Raw genomic sequence first — 20,852 nt, 5'->3', positions numbered from 1 at the left:
TGTATATCAGCAGCTGACTATTCTTTCTGCACCTGCTCTGACCAAGTGCCAGAAAATTATGTCTTTTCTATAACTGCTAGCAGGTTCTGCTTACAAAACTGGATTTCACTGTGGCATGAAGCCACAGGTGCATCAGTGCCTCAGTTCCAGTAAAGGTGAAGCAATGCAAAAATAGCTGAACCCAAATAAGAGTTCTGATCCTGACCTACAGAAGAGGTGTTCTTTTTTAAGCTTATTTTGTAAATAAAATGCTATGTCATTCTGCTCTAACCAAATTTGAAAATTTGAGACTGTTAATATGTGATTCACTCTTAAGAATATTTTTTTTTAAAATCCATATTGAAGTAGATAAGTTATTTTGGACGTTATATGGCCTTTTATGAAATAAAGATTTTTCCATATATTTGTTACAGCCACCTTAACTCTCAAGCATTCTCCTCTTTCTCAGGCAATCTTCTCTTTATACCTAACATATTTTTACAGCTGAGAATAGAAATATCCCCTCCTCTCCTGCAATCCTCCTGCTGGGATGTATAATGACTAGCCTGGTTTCATTTTTCATTACCGAGTCACACGTTAGACTTAGGAACAAACAAAACCTAATCTTAGACAACACTACAATGTTGTCAGGCTTTCTCCTTAGTGTACTTAAAGATTTGTGACAATATCAAGTTCGTCAGTATGACCCAGGCTCAGAGAGAGCAGACACCACGATTTCCAGCTGTGAAACCCTGAGGTCCCTGTCCCAGTGAGAGCTGTCCCACTAAGGACTTCAACAACATTTCAGAGTTGCTCATCTGCATCACAGCTTTTACATATACCTGAAACATTTAGCAATGCTTACTATACCATGATATTCTTCAGTGTGGAATCAGCTTATTTTCCCCTTGAGCCTTCTCTGCATAATTTCTAGTTCTCAGAGTTAAGGATTTCTAGTTTTTCCTACTGTTTTGTACTGTATAAAGCTATGCAACCAATATTATGAACCTATGCACTGAACACATAGGTCCTTAAAATCTGGCCTGGCCTTTCCCAGCGTTGAAACCATCACCCCTCTAGCTTGTACGCGGTGTGAGAAATGACAGGTCACAATGGCAGACAGCAGAGAGGTTTTAATTTCCTCACTCTCCATGTGAATATAATTTAAGACTCAACACCCATCTCCAGCGCATACTCATAAATAGTGATAATATCATGAAGGATAGGGACAACTTCATATTCATACTTGAGAATTCATCTGTATATAAAATAGTCATTTTGTAGTCAGGGATGGTTAAATCTAAGAACATGGGATGCAATTTTCAGAGGCACTGAACATTTGCATCTCCTGCTGAAATCAATAGGAACCGTAGGAGTTCAGCACCTTTGATCAATAGGACCAGTGATTTGCAAGTCCAAATCAGCTGCTGATAAAATGGTAAGGTATCATGGAAGAAAAATCCTACTTACTAATGGGCTAAAAATAACTGACTAGATGAGCAGCCACATCAAACTGGGTATTGTACTTAAAAAAAATGGGGTGGTGCTGAAAAAATTACAGAAAAAAATATTATATTTGTCATTCTATCTCTTGTATTTGCCTTGTTTACTCTTAAATTTTTGATCAAATTTCTTCCGCAATTGCTGATGGCTTCTTAGGTTTTTATTACAATGAGATTAAAAAAAGAGAATATTTACTACACCATTCCACAATGGTAGCCTATTTTATACTCTTTATAGCAACACAGACCAATAGATGAGCAGAGGCACGCAACTATTGACTGCATTGAAGCAAACAGATACATTCTTGTCTTTCATGTGATAATCTGGAATCTACATTATAGCCTTTGGACATCAGTATGTACAGAGCATCTGCTAGACCTCATCTTACTTACCAGATAAAATAAACTATTTATAAAGTGTTACAGAAATTTCAGTTTTCTTTTCCATACTTTCCTTTTGCAGGGTGCCATCTCTGTAAATATCTGAGCCTAGACTGGTGACACGGCTTCAGCTCATGCCAGAGCTCATGCCAGAGAAGTATACATCAACCCATAGCCAAGGATTTATGTTTCTGTTTTACAATCAAAAATAGAAAAACTTTAAGGTAACTGGATTTCAATAATTTTATCTCAACCCCCCCCCTTTTTGTTTTTTTAAATTTGAGCATTCATTTGCATAAATCTTTAAAAAACACACAGCTCGCATGACCTGCAGGCACAGCGAGCGCTAGCAGGCAGCTTTTGCCCATTTCACATTGCTGTCTGAAAAGCAGATAACTTGTTTTCCCTAGTCAGCCTTTCATTCCACCGGCAATCTCACCGAACGCTCTGCCCACTTCCCACAGCCCTGGTCAGGCTCTCGGGAGCCGCTGGCGAAGCTGCTGCAGCCCCCGGCGCGTGGCTGACATGCCCCAGCGTCCCCTCCCTGGTGGGTGACCCAACTGCTCACCTGCCTTACTGCCCTTTGGGGGCAAATTCAAGCAATTGCGCCCCAGATTGCCATGAATGCATTAAAGGTCTCAACATATATAAAAGTACAGAAGAAAAATAAAAGTATATATGCCTTTATTTGATAGAAAATAATTCAATGCATTTACAGTGTGGAGACCAAACACCCACTTTACAAAATGAGGTTTTTTTGGAGTAACTACTATGACTTCAGAACCTATTCACAGAAATTACTCCTGTTGAAGTGAAAACATGTTTTACTTGATAAACTAAATATTATGACTAAAGATTTTCAATAAATGAGCTGTTACACAACCATTTACAGGGTTCTATAATTTCCTTAGTGACCATGTAATAGTCAAATTTATTTCAGAAAGGACCAAATAATAAACATGGTGATTATAGGCAAAAGTGGAAACACGGAGAAAAAAATATTTTTTTAAACTGACTACTAGTTCAAAGGAGAAAAAAATACAGTAGAAGTATTGTGTTCTCAAGTATAAGCTTCTCTATTGAATCTCACTGATAACAGGGAAAGACGGAAAAAATAAAGAAATAAAAACATTTTGCTACTTTACCTTTTGATTGAAAAGAAATCACAGCTTAGAGCACTCTGGCACAGGTCTCAGTTTGTTACAAATATAAGAGCCACTTGCAAATTTTTTATCTGGAGTAAGCTTTGGGTTTCTAAGACTTTGGGGATGTTCTGACTTGAGGCTGAGGTTTGGGCCTATTTTTAACAGTAAGATGTAGCTCATGCATCTAACAGCAGTACGAGAGATTTGAGAAAGCGCATTTATGTTACTAGACAAGGGGAAGAAAAAGCTTAATGTTAAATTTTGATCTACATTCATTTGGCCTGAAACTGCAGCTCCTTATACGTTAATGCATGCTATCCCATAAAATACAATGATGAAAATAATTTTGCCTTTACAAAGTCTCCCTTATTCCTCCAGCAGCAACCACTGAACTGATCCCAGGTTAAGTTTGATCGTGAGATTAGTTTTGCAGTTTGGGCCCAAGTCTGTAGTCATTGCTCAGACATAATTCCCCCTGACTTGAAGAAAACCTGCCAGGAGTGAGGACTGAGGGACCTGAATCATGGTAAGCAAAGATAAAATACTTGGGGGAGTGAATTTTAAATTCAGAATGTCACATACAGTCTGATTTTGTATATTCAACAACTCTCATTTAAAACATGCACACTTAAATTTTTGACGTGAAAAGATATGCAAATATGAAACCCTACAGAGCAAGTGAACTTTGAAAATAGTTTATATGCTATTATTCATACCTAACAAAAGGGAAGAACTAAGGTACCTGACTCATAAGAACAGGCCATGAACTTATTTAAATATTTAACCAACCAGAAATGGGAAGCGTGAATATTAATTTAGAATAAGCTAACGAATACTACCTGAATCTGCAGGAAAGCTTATGCAACTGAAAAATTTCTGGGGAAAACAAGAGCAAATAATAGCATCCTGGAAAATTTTCTGAATTAGAATTCCTGGTTCAGAGATTTATATTTTGCTATAGAAAACACAACCAGAAATACTAATAATTTATGAAATACAAAGACATCTTCATTTTACCTAGTTCTGCCCAACTAATGAAAACACGTTACACCTTTATGTTATCAGGTTAAGATAAACAGAGACATGTCTACGGGAAATTCATATAGAGCTTCTTAATTCATAGTGACATGGAATGCTCACAGCCTTCTCAGGCTGATGACATGCAGCAGTATATCTCTAGAAAATTAAAAAATTTTCAGTGACAGACTGAAATCTAAGCAGGGATGAAACAGGCAGTGCTTCATCCAGATAAAATCTAAATGGTGTGGGTGGGATATATATGTAGCAAACAGATGAGGCTGCAAAATTTATACAGCCAGTCCTAACTGAGGGCATATGCTCACCAGCTGTTCTGTAAATCTGCAATTAATGTAGCTTACTAGATCCTCAGGTGCTTTCAAATAATCATACACTAGAAATGATCAAATCTGCTTTCCCATATGCATTAGATGAGGATGTTAGAAAAAATCCCTCCTGATGAGCATCTTGCAGAACTTTGTCACTATGGGACAAAAAAGACCCAGTGGAAAACAAAAATGCTTTTCACTACAAAGACATTTATTCAGAGAATATAGAAAATAAGTGGCCACGTATCAGTTTGGAGGTATCTGTACTTGTAACTCTGTACAGGTTTTACCAAATACAAACCACTATTTCAGGCAGACCCAGAGTTACTCCCATTCAAGCTAAAAGATGTTGCAGATAGTCTGGCTCCTGCTCACCTGAGAACTGGCAACTAAATCAACAAAACACGAGTGCGTGTGAGAAAGTGTGTCACACAAGCAAAAATTAATTAGATTTCCCTACGTTTACAGACGCCACAGTCGCATTCTAAGATTCTACATAACAAATGTTTTGTAGTATTTTCAATTCAGATCGAAAAACCAATGCACTAATAAATGTTCAGCCAAAATGTCATATAGTAAGTCTCAAAGACTTGCTCTCCAATGTACGACTGTAATCACATTGACTCCAAGCCCACCTCCAATGTAACTATCTTCCGGGAAAAAAAAAAAAAAGAAAAAAAGAAAAAAAAAAAGGAACGCGTTTCTAGCTACTCTGATAAATTCTCCCAATCTATCATGGTACCAAAATTGCACAGTTAGGAACTCACAAAGATGAGTTTGAAATTAAGATACTACACTTCAATCTACGTAACATTTTTCTGAAACATAAATTCAATAAAGGGACAGCAAAACACATCTTAGAAAACATGGTGTAAAATACTAGATAGTTTTAGAGCTAGCTGTCATTCTAGCCAATGATGTATGAATTAAGAGGAAAAAAATGAAAGACTTAAATTGCGATCTGACTGAAGAAATGAAATAAAGATAGCAAGGCAAAATACAATTAATTGTTATCAGCCTTTTCTGAATAATCCTTTAAGAGCAACAATGTTGCAAGGCTTAATATGAAAATCAAATGTTTAATTTAAGGAAAATATCACAGCAATTAAAATCAGTAGGAGTCCTCTGCTAGTATAAACATGTCATCTTGAATAATATTTCTTTCTCTACTAGACAGTATCAAGGTTAACAGAGTAGAAAGTTAATGAGAATTCCATGTTGTATTCAACCTCTGGCCAACCTCGCATTTTGTTTGCCAGAATTTACAAAGCACCCAATGGCAAACATTATTAGCAAACCATGATTTGTATTAGTGTAAAAGCAAGCAAGACAACAGAACAGAAAAGGTAAAGAATAATTTAGCAGAGAAAAGAAAGAGAGGCTTACCAATAACATAGGCTAGCAACAACGCCAGGGTAACTGTAATAGCAGTAGCACTCAAAGCAGTGCACTTCCAGTTGCAACACCTGTAAGGTTTGTTAAAAGTGAAGGCAGGTCTGGAAAAGGTACTTCTAGGAAGAGGCCTAGGAGGTGGAGAGTAAACAGTATTGGATGTTAAAGGATAGTTCTGACTGGCTGCGCTGAAGATAGCTGAAGACCCAGATCCATGTTTAAATAGGAAATGCCTACGAAAAGAAGACAAAGAACCATGTTGTAAAAACCACTTTGTGATTTAAGAAGTGAAAGGAACTATATAAGCACCGTGTGATAAATACTGCATATATCCACAGAAAATATCAAAGACAGGAAAATGTGTAAATACACATTATGAATAGCTTTTATTATTTTAATTGTTTAATTATGAATACACTCTGCATTGGAAGTTTTTCAACCACACCGCAAGACTTCCAACAATTTTTTAGTGAAACAATGTAACGTAAATGAATTCTAAACTATCCTCCCAGCGGTTCAGCCTAAGGGTGAGGAAAGGTTATTTCTCCGTACAGTACCTGGGGGTCCTCCAAGACAAGCAGCCCCTGTGTGCCTCGTTACACGGGTGTGCCTGAGACACGGCAGTTTGTTGTCAGCAGTACCCACTCCAGCCACAAACACACAACTGGGTTTATCTCACCAAGAGTACAAAAGAAGTGCAGAAGCTACTACCACTCTGATAGTTATTTGTACTATGGATTCTCTCCAGAATATAGGAAATAACAAGAAATAACAAAAAAGAAAAATAAAAAAGAGAAAAAAGAAAAAAAAAAAGAAAAGAAAAAGAAAAAAGAGAGAAAGGTGGCTACTTAGTGGAAAATGTACAAGGATAATCCATTTTGAAGGACTGTAGTTACTGTATAGGTGAGTACAATTTCTTCAGTATTCTTAATTGAGCTATTTTGAGAGCAGTTTTTCTTCAAATGCTTTTGCCTACTGTGGTGATTCTCAAAATACTAAGAAAGACTTCATTTGGAGAGCTATTTCAGCATATTTTGGAGGACTGATTGCCTTCAAGAAAAAATAGCAAAGACCTACATTAGCAGAAAAAAAAAAAAAAAAAAAGATACAGAAATGTGCCTTGCAGAACAGGCTCTGGTGCAGAAACATAGAGTGGTTGTTTATAGGAAGATGCATGGTTTTCAGGACTGGCAAGTGCTCTCCAAGAGAATTTGGGAACAGATATTTAATTTTAAACAATAACTTACTGTGCTACGTGCTCAGAAATTGTGGCAACAAAGGACACATTCAAGGCTGACCATACCAACTACGTATTCTTTTGGAAACACCGACTTTCTTTGGACCTTTTTTCCTTTGTTTCGTGTAAGTGAGCAAGCTTCTTCAGTGCACTCTTTTCTGACAGGCGCACATCTACATCTCATGCCACAGCACGCACCCAAAGAAGTTCAGAGCACCTCGGCGTTCCTCTGCCTCAAGCCATAAGGTCTGAGCCGAGAAAGCAAGTGAAGGGGCACTGATACTACACAGCTGAGAAGAATAAGGACTGCCTTGGCCACAGGGCAAGTATTGTTGTGGCCTGAATCCCTGTAGCCTTTCTGTCGAGCACTCTGACTCAGGAAGGCATTTCCCAGAGAAAGCGTTCAACTCTCCTGAGCTTGCCAGCTCTTTGCTTTGGGAGCCACTGACCCACTTGCAGTTCAGGTGCTTTGAACTGTGCCCCATTCATACGAGCTCCCAGCTGAGCAAGAGCATCTGTGCCCGTTGCTGCCGTTGGTTCCTATACAACCCATTTCTCTGCTCTTCCATCGGCTGAGAGCCTGCAAGTGCTCTGCAGACCCCAGGCGAGCACTACAGTGCCACTTGTGCTGGGGGTGCGAGTCGCCCTCAGTTGTTTCTGCCAAAATTGAAGCAGGATCTTGCATTTGGAATCACATGGCACTATGACGCCTGCAAGCCAAAAGCCACAGACACGCTTCACAGCTGCAGTAAGCTGGCCAATGTTGACATGGTCCAGGATCTTCCCAGTGACAAATGTACCTTTACACCTTCAGCAAGGCACAAGACATGTTTTTGAATACATATATGGATCAATCAATCCATGCTGGTAGAGTTTCTTTGATGGATTCACAGCGGGATGTACACAGGATCAACCACTTAAGAGTATGAAACATGATTATCCTGTGACATTTGACTGTAAGAATACTGTAAATACATGTTCCTGAAAAGGTAATTTCTAAAATGGTGTAATGAGTATGATATTATGTATTTCCATTAGAAGATTTTAAAAGTAAGGTTACAGTTCTCAAAATGCCAGATTATAGAAAATAAAAAGGTATTACAGAGCAGTTTTATCTTTTCAAGGGCCTTTTATTCAGGCAGTTACATAAAAAAGAAGGTAAATGAGAATACCGGTTAGCTTGCATTACAGATTACAGTGCCTACATATCAGGAGTCTTTTGACAAACTATGAGAATGAAATTTTTGTGTTGCTTATGTTGAGTACTAGTTATTCCTGCTTCATACTTATTATCCCAGTAAACAGCACTCAGACAAAAAAAAGGGACAACTGAATCTGAGTACAGCATCCTGGCATTATATTAGACAACAAATTCTAGTTTTCTTTCCTCCTGACTTTCAAAATTGTAGATATATACATTATATAGAAGGCAATGCTGTGAACATGTTAACGTTACCTGTAACTATCTTAGTTCAAAAATTCTAAACTCGGACTATATAAATCTGCTTCCTTCATATCAGACCACGAGAATACAGTTGGTTATTTTCACTTCAATGCTCCTTTGTCACACTTGAAGGATTTTGCAAGTATGTGAAGCATACCTTACTTTGCAGTCAGCAGTTGACAAGATACATAGTCACATAGACTTTTGGTAGGAAAGAACATCACGGCAAAATTCCTACTGATATTCAAGGAAGCAGAAGCAGAATCACCATATAAAATAAGAAAAGTGTTATTATACATAAGCATATACATATATAAAGTATGTATACATATACAAAGTATGTATACATATACACATATATACACACAAATAATACATATATAAAAAACCCCAGTCAATAGTTCCTTACTTGCTTTACATTTTCAAGACATAATGACAAAAATCTACTTATCTGATAATTTCCCATTTAAATTTTTTGGAAATTACAGCAAAATGGTCTGATATTGGCAGTATTGATTGTCCTTTATGGTGCATAGCTCAAACATATCAGAGGTAAAGGGAAGGAAATGCTGAACTGAAAGTTATTATTAAGGCTTTAACAGCCTTGCAATCAATAGCCAGGAATAATTTCATTCTCTTGCACAGGGATTTATAAATGTGGCTTCATAGCCTGATGGTAAAATGCTAGTCTGCAGAGGGATTTCCTTATTAGCAGAAGAGTGCACAGAAGCTGGATCCAGCTCACACCCTTTTAGATAGATGATTCCATTCACACTGAGGAGAATTTACATTGCTCCAACTTGTAATAAAACTGAGATTCTGAAGCAATGCTACACTGAAACTGAGCTACCAGTGAAATAACGTTGAGAAAATGTTAAAAATCACAATTGTTTATGCCTTCCATTTTTGGGGGAGTATATTGAGTACCCAAAGACATTTCTATAGAATTTGAAAAACACTGGTGGCACAAAGACAAATTTCCAAAGCTAGACTGCGACTGTGTTCTCATAAACTCAGACGACTCATCTGTCTGAGCACACCACTGTTCCCACAGGACGTTAGGACACGCTAAACTGTTGCTATCAATTCTATAAAATCAGGTGCTCTCTCTAAAGAGCAAAATAATAAAAAACTGAAGTTCAAAAGTTTAGATGTGACTGCAGCCTGGTGTGTGCTTTAATATTTGATCTAAGAGAAAAGCTAAGGCTTTTTTTTTTGGTAAACTGGGAACACAAGAAAAATCAGAGAATTTACAAGCATGACTGATAAGACTGCTTGTTCTGAGTGAGGAAATTCTGAATGTTCACAAAACCATCAAAAACATCCATAAAGAAGATGATAATATTCCCTTAAAAAGAGAAATACAGGATATAATCTCTAAGGCATTTGTTTGTGAAATAGAAGTCACTTAATATTATTACACTGATAATTCCAATACATAAATAAATATTAAAGGCTCAGTAGTAATTTCACATATAAAAGAGGCAGCTGGAAAACATTCCCTCTTTAAGGTAACCGCAATGTCTGTTTGCCTACCTATCCATCTGTTCATCTCTACAAATGTAAAACTTTTGAACTTTGAATCCTCTCAAGCGAAGTTAACGGGCAGAAAAAGACCCTACCAGACTCACAAAAATCGGGGTGGGGGAAGGAGCGGGGCGGGACCAAAACTCCCAAACACCCAACAAAACCAGCAAGAGCCCCAGCGAGCTCCTCTTTCTACGTTCAGCTCTTTGTCTTCTCTAAGCTCCTCCAGCCACCCGTCCAGCACGGCGCACGGTGGCTAATGAAGCAGAATACGCCCTGGCTGATCAACAGCTAGCTCGAAACCGGCTATACCGACATGCCCAGTAAAGAGAGAAGGACTGAGGGAAGGGAGTTAGTGGGGAGTTCAGGTGACAGAAGGCATGAAATTAGACCTCTTAGTCCTGCTGATCACAGAATAGCTTGCTTTCGGTAAAGAAGCAGTTTCATGTTGTTCGTCTAAGTGCTCTCGTTCAACCTCAAGAGGAATGGCATATAACTCCAAGAGTGCAATTCATACAAAAATGATGAATTCTCAGCTAGGAGAAGATTAGAGAACAGGAGTTCATTTCTTTCTTTACACCCTTCTCTATCAGGTCGTTTTGTTATGTACTTTTGGCTTCTTATCTGAAATGGTAATTTAAGACTTATAAAAGGTACATGTGAAGCAATATCCCAACTGAATTCATGTGGCTGTAACGTAATACTATTACGGAAACCAGATTAACCCCACACAGAATTCCTTAATTAAATTCAGAGAAAATATTTTTATATCCCAGAACTGTAGTAATGTCCCTCAACTTTGTCAAGGGCTTGGTATCATTTCTGTAAGTCCTATGCATTTACCCTGTGCCTAGTGTCTGTAGGTCTAGAAGTCCACCTTCATTTGTACCTGTAACATGTTTTCTTTCCATTTCCATTAAAAACTACAGGTTTGTAAGAGGAAAAAATTAAGAACAAAAGCAGATTTGAAAGTGAACCACTGGGTGAGTTAGTAGAAACACAAATCTTGCAACAACTTGGCCAAAAAATTAGTCTGCATTTCTCCTGGATAAACCAAGTAGGAACACATTTGTACTTGTAAGTGTTTCACATTCAAGAAATTGTTACCTAAAGTGTTACAAATTGCTGCATAGCTCTGTGATAGGAAAACTAAGATGTCTTCAGTCAGATCATTTAAATTTTTCAATTTCTTTTCAAGTGAATTCTCTAACTGCATATAATATATATAACTGTATATCTACACCAATGTTTAAGTAGGCAATTGAAGTAATTCTTTTAGATGTTTACAGAAATGCAGTGGGAATTTTTAAGAGACATACTAGCTGGAACATAAGAAGGATGCTGATTTTTGGCATAACCAGAAAATAAATAAAGGCAGTAGCCAAAAGGCATTTGGAACCAAATCTACTACGGCAAACACCACCATGAACCCATTGTTAGGTGGCCCTTCTAAGTCACTCAGTATTTCCCGTGACAGTGGAAAGAGACAGAAATTTGCTCTTTCCTGATTTCCTATCCATCCTATTCTGTATGCAAAGTGGGAGGGGGGAAAAAAAAAAAAAAGGAAACTTCTGAACTTAGATACCAATCAGAATATGGACCTCTGTCTATAAATCTCACATACAGTACTCAGCAAACTATACAGTATAAAAACAAGACAGCTATTCTAAGGTAAGTATACAGTATAAAACCAAGACACCTACTTGACAACAAAGATATATGCACTATACCCTCATCTTGAAAACCAACCCAGCAAAAGTGTATGTGAATATAAGACATGACTTATAATTATAGATAGAATCTGGCCTATAATTTTATCCACCTTGTTTCACCTTTTTGTGCACAAGAACGCTCATGGGTGAAAGAAGAGGGAAATGGCCATGAAAACTATTTACCTAATTTATTTTATCATTCTATTTTTACATGTCTAATTGAAATACATTTCAACCCCCCTAGAGATTTGCCTTTGGGAATAGAACTGCTTTGTTAAAATTTCCTCTTTGAGCTGGATTTGCCTTTTGAATCATTCACATAGAGTTGCTTCCCTTTATTCACTCATGTTTTTTTTACATAGTGTTTGAAAACTTAGCCCTGTGACCTGCTGAGCCTTTCTGAAAAAAGAGTCTGTATCCTTTACTTTTCGCTTCAGTACAGAACAACAAGTGACATGATGCTGACTCACTTGTCTGTTGTTGCTGTAGGCAAGCTAAGACTGTTAACCAGGTGAATAAACTTTCAAGTCCCTAGGAGAAATCTGGGACAATAATTAAATAAATATAGGACAAGAACAGCTTCTACAATGGAACAGTTCTCCAAAATACAGCTGTCTTCTGGTTTCACTGGCTATTTAATGGGGGGGGGGGGGGGGAAATAAAACCTACCACACTGGGGACATAAATTACTCTTGTATAGATCAGTATGGGCTTTATTATTATGATACACGGTGACATTGCCACATTAATCCAGTAGTTTTCAAAAGCGCTTTTCTGTGGCTTAGAACTTTCCTTTTGCACTACAACTCAAACAACAGCTGAGTAAAACTGATCAATGTACACAGAGATTTCTGGGGTATGGAAGGAATAAGCTTGTGGTTTGCTCTATTTTTTTTTTTTCCCCAATAAATTCTGAATTTTTTATATGGAAAATGAGAACAATAGTACTTACAATAATATTTACAAAAAATATATAAAGAATAGTATGTAGCATTTGCAGAGCACTTTGAAACCACGAATCAAGAAGGACAAAAATACCAATATTGTAATTTTGTTGCTTATATTCTGTGGTTAGAAGCATCACCTAAAACAAAGAAAGAAATGAGATAACTGAAGTAGAAGTAGTTGCCCCACAGTTCTCTTTGCCATGAATTTCCACCTGTGGGTATTCATGCATATTCTAACTGACTTTTATTAGCATTTTTGTCTACTTCCAGATACCTACATTCACATGCGTATGGTCTAAAGCCAAGCTGTATAGCTACTGTGACAAATAACGCAAATTTTACTTGACAAGAGGTATATCACATTAACTATGTGAATACTATCTAGTCTTTGAAAACAGATTTCCTAGAAGTAGCTATCCAGGGGATAGATACACATTTCTGGGCAATAACATTACACATGCATATGTGATTTTCTTTGAAATGAAAAGATAGAATCTTTTGCATATCTCTGACCCTTTCTCCCAGTCTCTGTTTTCCAAATCAGCCTAGACCCTTTGTATTAATCTGTAATTATCTTTGTCTTTCAACATTTATATTCAGTCTGCTTCTGGTTTTGTAAATGAAAACACTGTTTCACAGAAAGCTAACAGGCTGCTTGCTTATTGGTGGCCATAAAATAACAACGTATCTTTACTTTTAGTTATAACGTTATGTACTATTCCATTATTCAAAATAATGAGTGAAAAGTATCGTCAGCGTGATTATTCAAGTTACTATATTAAGCCTGCATAAAACCGCTTTAAACATACAAATACTATCCCACTGTTCCAGGGAAGCCCACACTAGAGCTTCTCCCAAAGAAAAAATACAGTAGAGTATAGGAACAATTTAAATTACCTTAATGTCCTTAGTGACTGGATCTCAAATTATTCAAAGTAAGGACCCTCAAGTGCCATTGCTGCTGACATGAAAATTGTACTTCATTGTAGCTGACAAATATTTATATTTTTATTTCCATAAAAGATGCTTTCATTCTCGCATTATTAAATTTAGGGTCATATTTACAGCTTTTATTTTAAGTTCATGGTCATATTTACAGTTTTCAATTTATCTTTTACAATTCAGAAGTCTTAAATATTTGTAGATCTTTTCTGCTGTGCAGTAAAAACACATGGGACTTGGACTGAATTTAAAACCCTTGCCATGTGTCTGTTTTTAATATGGTCAGCCTCTCTGTAGGTTAGATTTATTGTTTAATTAGGTAGAAAATGACAAAAACCAAGTGAAATGTCACAACAGCAAATACTGACCAACATGTCTTGAAGAAAAGATCACAAATGAAGCCCTGCCCTGCATTTATTCTTGGAATAACCACAAGTCTGGTCATTTACCTCAAGAGTAGGCTCCATTCGCAAACAAGTTCCTGATGAATTACATTGCTCAAATAGTAGTTGTGTCCCTGCTTGGTGGTTTATGATCATTAACACCTGTGTGCCTTGGGAGCTGTAAAAGCCCTTCTGTTTGCTACGGAAACCTTGAACTGGGAAAAAGGAAGGCACGAAAGTGCTTCCGGTATCTCTGCACTGGGGGCAAAATTCACAAGATGGTCAAATGAAGAGACCGAGGAGAAAGAACAAGCCTTCCAAGAGCTCACACTGAACTGTGTGAGTGAGTATTTATATATGTACTTTTCGTCTTATTATTTTTGCTTTTAGCACTACTCCAGCTTAAACAGAAAGTGAGTGTGTACAGGTTTCTGTGATTTGAAAGGCTACCAACGTACTTCTTGAAGAGCACAAATACTTATGAGCTTGATTAAAAAAGAACAAGGGAAAACCAAAGTACAGAAAAAGCCTCTTGATAAGTGATAGTTGTCAAGATCTCCCCTATACTAAACAGAATTATACACAAGATGATATTTTTAGGAAAATCCAGATAGTCTTAATATGCACCTTAAATGACTATGTAATACGGCCAGGAATGACTCCATCTATATGATGAGCTGAATAAACTTCTTGAACTCCAAAACTCTCCAAGTTTTTAAGTGTTTAGAGCCATAATCAAACTTTAGGCCTCTGAAATATTGCTGAATAGTAACTAAAAACCATAACTGCCTTGAACCCCAAATACTTCTCTTATTATTCCAGTACTTCAAAGTTTTATATAAATTAATGATAATTGAATCTCAGGTTCATGGTCTGGTACCTCACTGTCCCCTTAGAGGAGCTATTACCATGGTGATAAGATTGCTTAAATTAAGCTGTCTTTTTCCACAGTACTTGGCTCATTGCCAGTGCAGTGAAGGGAGATTTCAGTCCATTCAGCACAGCATTAACCTTACTGCCAACACTGCGAAATGGGTTAGAGGAACTGGAAAGAAATTTTGTTAAAAAAGGAAGGAACAAGAAAATATGTAAAATACTGAAGCACAAAACAGGACTAAAAAAACCACCCACTTTGAAACAAAATCAAAATTAGGTAAGTTTTGATATTTAGACAGAAAACTTAAAAATTCGAATGCTTGGGTAATCTAAATGCAAAACTTCACTCAAAATAAATGCGTGCAATGTTCTATCCATGAGGGAACTGTAACAGACTATAGCGAGGATCAGAAATAATGTCAGGTAAAAAACCCTGTTTAACATCTAGTTTTTTCTTCTTATTTGGGAATTTGACTGAAGTGGGAAAATAATAGCAAACACCAGAAAAAAAAAAAACCCACAAAAAAAGCAAGATATGGAAACAAATAATGAGTCAACTAACAGGGCATAGAGAAAATGAAAAACACTTCTTTGAATTATCAGGGTTTAATACACACTCAATAAAAAGTAGTAAGCTACGTTCAGATGGGGCTGTCAGAGATAATGACAATGTATTACACTGTAAATCCTAAGATTTGAAACATTAGAGCAAAGTACCTATGAAACCTGAAAAAACAATTATTTTAGTGGAAAGGAAGGGAACAGGCAATAGGTTGCAAGTACTTTATTCTGGGGGAGAAGAAAAAAAATCAATTTATGTAAGAGCCCAATGACATTATCCTAAAAAAGAGAATCAATGTTTCCTGTGTTTTTATGTGGTGCGAGAGATCCTCGCAGTCTTCTGGCAATACTTACAAATTATTTTTCTGTGTGACAATGAAATTACTGCATGTTCGTAAGTCATTTTAATAATATGCTTTTTTCAAAACTGTGTGTGCATGCATACTGACAGAGCCTGTATTTGCATTTAGAGGCACATTACAGACTGAAGGCTGCAGCACAGTCAGTCAGCAGTTTGAGCTGTTATACCTCCTACAGGTACAGCTCTTCTCCAGTTTTTTTCAACAGTTATTCTATGACATGTCCTCTGAAGTTGTAAAGGTGTTCCTAATTTGTATTTTCATTTGGGTTGCTTTAATAAGAATAATTGCCAGACTTGTATGTCATTGCCAAGGTCAGTTCTCCATCTAGACTATTTTTGGCTTTGCCAAAAGCTTGTGTGAACTTGAACAAGTAATTTTGCCTTTCCAAGTCAGACTCCTCATTAAACAGTTGGGCAAGTAAGCTGGGTCCTGACAAAACTGCTTCGCGGATTAGTCCATGCATATAACACCTCTGCATGAAGCACAAACCAGAATTTCTGATTTGCCCTTTTCTATAAAAATATAAGAAAGTTTTACGCTACAAAAAACCATTCAGAACACATCTTTCAGTATACGTCTTTACTGCAGCCCTCTGTGGTCTATTCTAATTACATAAGAATACATGTTTAATCAGAGTGCTGCAAACATTGTCAGAACTACAGAATTTTCTTTTACATAAATATGACACATTACTATTATGAGCAGGCTCATAAACTTGCTTCATTTCTGAGTGTCCAGAGTGAACAGGATTTACAGTCACATGATTAGCTCTAGGAAATCTTTTCCTGTCTGAAAATTCTCTAATATTACATGGCCGTAGATAAACCACGCAAACACATGTGCTGTTTATGGATTAACAGGAGATACAGTTGGAAGAAAAGCTGAACATGTGCATTCTCATTTTTGCTTAGTTATTACAGTAGGGAATAAATTACTAAGTCTTCTTTTTGATTGCAAATGTTCCAAATTAAAAAAAAAAATCTGCTTAGACATATTAGGTATGTACCTATTAGGTAGATTTGGTACTATTAAAGATTTAGCACAGAAACACAGCTGCCATTGACATGTTTCCCTTTATTTGTAGGATTATTTTTAATGGGCAGCTAAACTTTAATGGAGAAGGTAAGCAAGAAAATCCAGATATTAGGCCAAAGTATCTGTTCGATTCTAGCTGAATCATTCCCTGTTAAAGGAAGAAAAAAACCAAGCTGCAAGCCCTTCTTTTTCTCTAAGGCTGTGTTGTGTACTATAGACTTCTGGGAAGTGGTGATCACAAATGTTTTTTATTACAATTACAATGCTATATAACTTGTCTGCACATAAGCTGCAGATACATCTTGGCAAACAGTCTCACAGATTGTACTTTTGGATTATATAGCCTTTCAGCCAGCTTCACGAGAGGCTGCAGCTACCAGAGGGTGTATGAAATCAGCTGAAACAACCACCAAAGGGTAGGAATGTGAATCGCTAACGTGTAGCCCACAGTATGTTTTCCAGTCTGAATTCTTAATCCGCTGCACAGGCATTTTGTCAGTGCCCAATTATGTAATTACAGATATAACTATGTATCTATGTATTTGTCCTTTATGAGACGTTTCAAATGTGCAAAAATAATACGAAACCAGAAAAATTAAACTGAACTCAAGAGAGACTTAAAACTGCAAAGTATTTTCCCCAATGAGGTCTGATGAGAATATAGTGAACAGGGATGCAAGGAAGGCTAAACAAGATCTATCTAACTGTTAACTGAAGAGAACCAAAAGGTACTTAATGGGTACAGAACGCCCAGTCATCAGCCTTACATGCAGCAGAAGGTATAGGTATATAAGCTTGTTACACCAGAAATGACAGAGATTTATCTTTATAAAGACTGCGTAAACAGAAGCTTCTAGCTCTAGGAGTAGCTGAACTAAAATTCTGTTTATCTTCACTTTTCTCTTTCTATGGAAAGTTTCCATCCTCCTTGATTCTTTTTGTGATTTGTCCTTAAGACAAATAAGGAATTTTATTTCAGAATTAATCCGTTTATTCTTCAAGCCCAACTTAACAGCCTTTCAGAGAAGAAAAAAATAATTCGACACTTCTGATTAGCAGCAGTTAAGTGTATAAAGATGTATACTAAAATTAAGTTTTGTAATAAAATAAAATCAACCTTTTTATAGAACAAAATTTTAGTAATTAATTGTGATAACTGGCCCTTGGACATATGCGTATCAAAAAGAAAACATTTTTGCGCATAATACCTTATATTCTCTGGATCAGATTAGTTGGATGCTAGACATTCATCTGTTTCACCAAACACAACTTTCACAGAGTCATGCACTTTACGTGTTTTAAAATACCAAAACCCAAAGGAAACCCTAGTCTTCTTGGTGGTCCGTTCACAATGAAGAGGAAGAAGGTTGTAGAAAATCAAGGGCTTGTTTTAAGCATCAAGTCAGCAAACACAGCTGTAGTTGAAAGCCATCAAATTAGCTAATACTTATCATGAACAAAAAAAGCTTATTGTAACCAAAAAGTCAGAGGAAACTGCATTTACCCCTGTGGCAGAACTCTGGGTACTGAAACACAGGTTTTCTGAATACAGAATATATTTGCTTCCAATTATTTTTCAGAGTAGATTATTTGTGTAAATTGTGATTGATCCCGAAGTTGAACCCTCCCTTCCCCAGCTCCCAGAGGTAAGGTTCTCCATGCTCAATACCTGCCTTGGGCCTGTATCATTTCTCCATTACCAAATGATTATCAAATTATATTCTTTGTGTATATATGCAATAAAGTGTTTAAATACACATTGACGGAGATACTATTTTAGTAGTATTTCCTATCTTTTCTTATCCACAGGAAAGCTACCGCCTGAAGACTGACTGACTCCAGAGGTGCCAGAGTACACCAATTAAACAAAACTTCTATTTGCTGATTACAAAGTGGTCCTGGGAGAATGTGGGAAGGTGAGACAAGTACACAAGCACAAATCCTGAGTGCACACAACTCTAAAATACCTATGTAATCTACACACCTTAAGGAGATCAAGGTCTTCCCAAACTTAGCAAAACACGTGCTTTTATGAGCATTGGTGATCTAGGTGAATCAAGTAAATAAGGCCTCAAGTGGCTACGACACAGCCTCAAATCAAAAGGCACTGGCATGTCCTGAATGAGAAACTTTTAATTCCCCATCACCATCAGTATCAGGCCTCCACTCCATCTCCCCGCCCCCCCCCCCAAACATTTGAGATATGTTGTGTACAACAGGTTGGTGCGTACCTGGTTTCCAGTGGTATGTTGCTGTTCAAGACCCAACTGTTATGGAGATGCACCGAATCTTGGGTACTGGTGGGGGGAGTCGGGGCAGCAGGACTGGGCTGGCTGCGGGTGGTCATTGACCTTCTCTGGAGAGAATCGGCTGTCGGAGGTGGTTTTCTGGCACAGGTGCACGCGTGCGGCGGTGGAGGCGGTGGCGGGAGGGGTCTGAAGGTGAACTGGTTATGTGGGCTACCTGGCATATCTGAAACGACAAAGAAAAGGCAAAGAAACCCACAGAGGGTTATTACTTCAAAAAGATCAAGAGAGCATGACCATGATGTAATAGTTATTGGGATTAAGGCATGGTGCTTTATCATGTTGTTAACCCAGCTGCCTGTAAAATGTTGCTGCAATGTGAAATAATTTAAAATATAATACTCTACTGCAATGGAGAATATCAGATAAAAACACACACCCTCCAGCACTGTAGTTCAGTAGTTCAAGAAAAAAAAAAAACAAAAAAGAAAAAGGAAAAAAAAAAAAGATGATCTAGCATTCACTTAATTTGTCATAGGATTTTCTGGGGATGAGGGTAAGGAACAAATAAATCAAGCTGACATTGAATTGCAGCACAGATACCAACTGATTTCATAAAATAAAATTCTCATTTAAGAACACCTGTGAAAGAAACAGACACAGTATAAGAATTAGTCTTGCGCTTCAAATCAGGAGAGAAAATAATTGAGTAACTCCTACCACCTAACAAACATCTTTCATAAAAGGAGGTTAACACATTTCTGTGAGTCTGTTACTGCACTCGTTAAATGAGACCTGGGAAAAAGCCCCATTAAAGACTACCTGAAGCACTAATGACCCAGATACCCAGAGAAAAGGTTTTATGGCAGCTAAAGGCAGATGAGCTGGCAAGAAGCTCGCAACCACCGGACCAGGCTGTGAGGAGATGGAGTGAAAGACGTGTGTGGTGGGTACCCTGCTACCTGCGCTGCCGCTGCCCTCCGGCACCCGAGAGGGACGCTGGAACTGTACAGCTCCTGCCCTGTGCTAACACCGCTACGCGGCTTTAGGGGAGCTCAGCCGGTCCCAGTGAGCTTGAATCCTCCTGCAAAAGACAACGAAGATGCAAATGTGGTATAATGGTATTTTAAAGGGACAATAAAACCTTGTTTTGACTACTTCCCACAAGAGTCTGCAAAGCCTCTCAGTGCAGCAAGAAACACAGCTATGGAGAATTGAGGCAAGAAATTCCTTTTCAAAGGAACAATAACAAATACTTTGCAAAGAAGATGCTGACAAAAACCGCTGCCAGTTTGGGTGAACTGTGAAGCTATTAACCTGAAACTCTTCCAGCTAATTTACCTCAGTGTCTAATGCGGCTTTGTCCCATTTCTATACTCACCCTCACTTTCCCTTGTACCTTAGCAGATGTCCAGTTAAATTTGCACAAAACCAGCTGGAGCGGAGCTCTGATGAATCTGCAAAAATTCCCCGCAAGGAACTGTTGTTGCCATCCATTTACAACACATGCTTTCTTTAAATTATGACATGATGTGTCTTCAAGGTGAAAGATGAAAGTGTGCCCCTTCCCTTCTTGGAACGGCTCGTGGAAAAAAAGCACGTTTTTTTCTCCGTGACGGTCACAATTTACCCCAACTGGAGAAACAAGGTTGTTTAGTGCTCCACATAAGCTTTTCTATGCTGTGGTAAGCAAAGCTGTCACGGATTTGGCCCGGGCTTAATCCTTTTAATTTCATTGATCTTTTATCAAGGCAGCATTCTTACAGTTGCATTAGGGTTTACGCTGTAATATTAGTTTGCATATACCAGAAAAGCATTTCTAAGCATATTAGAAA

The 20,852-nt window shown here is 37.6% G+C and overlaps 1 protein-coding gene across 6 annotated transcripts in view; it reads right to left on the bottom strand.

Annotated features, from left to right (window-relative positions):
- TENM1 (teneurin transmembrane protein 1) overlaps positions 1–20,852 on the bottom strand; it is a 342,601-nt gene that overhangs the window by 142,533 nt on the left and 179,216 nt on the right. For 5 of the 6 annotated variants that reach the window (XM_049827935.1, XM_049827938.1, XM_049827941.1 and 2 more), the window contains 2 exons: positions 19,003–19,243; positions 5,740–5,978 (listed from right to left, as the gene is read on the bottom strand). In XM_049827935.1, coding sequence (XP_049683892.1) covers positions 5,740–5,978; positions 19,003–19,243 — 480 coding nt within the window. The remainder of the gene's footprint in view (positions 1–5,739; positions 5,979–19,002; positions 19,244–20,852) is intronic. The other variant, XM_049827940.1, reaches the window with a different exon arrangement.

The sequence above is a fragment of the Accipiter gentilis genome, chromosome 24, assembly GCF_929443795.1.
Source record: "Accipiter gentilis chromosome 24, bAccGen1.1, whole genome shotgun sequence".
NCBI lineage: Eukaryota > Metazoa > Chordata > Aves > Accipitriformes > Accipitridae > Astur > Astur gentilis.
This window is presented reverse-complemented; position numbering and strand designations above follow the sequence as displayed.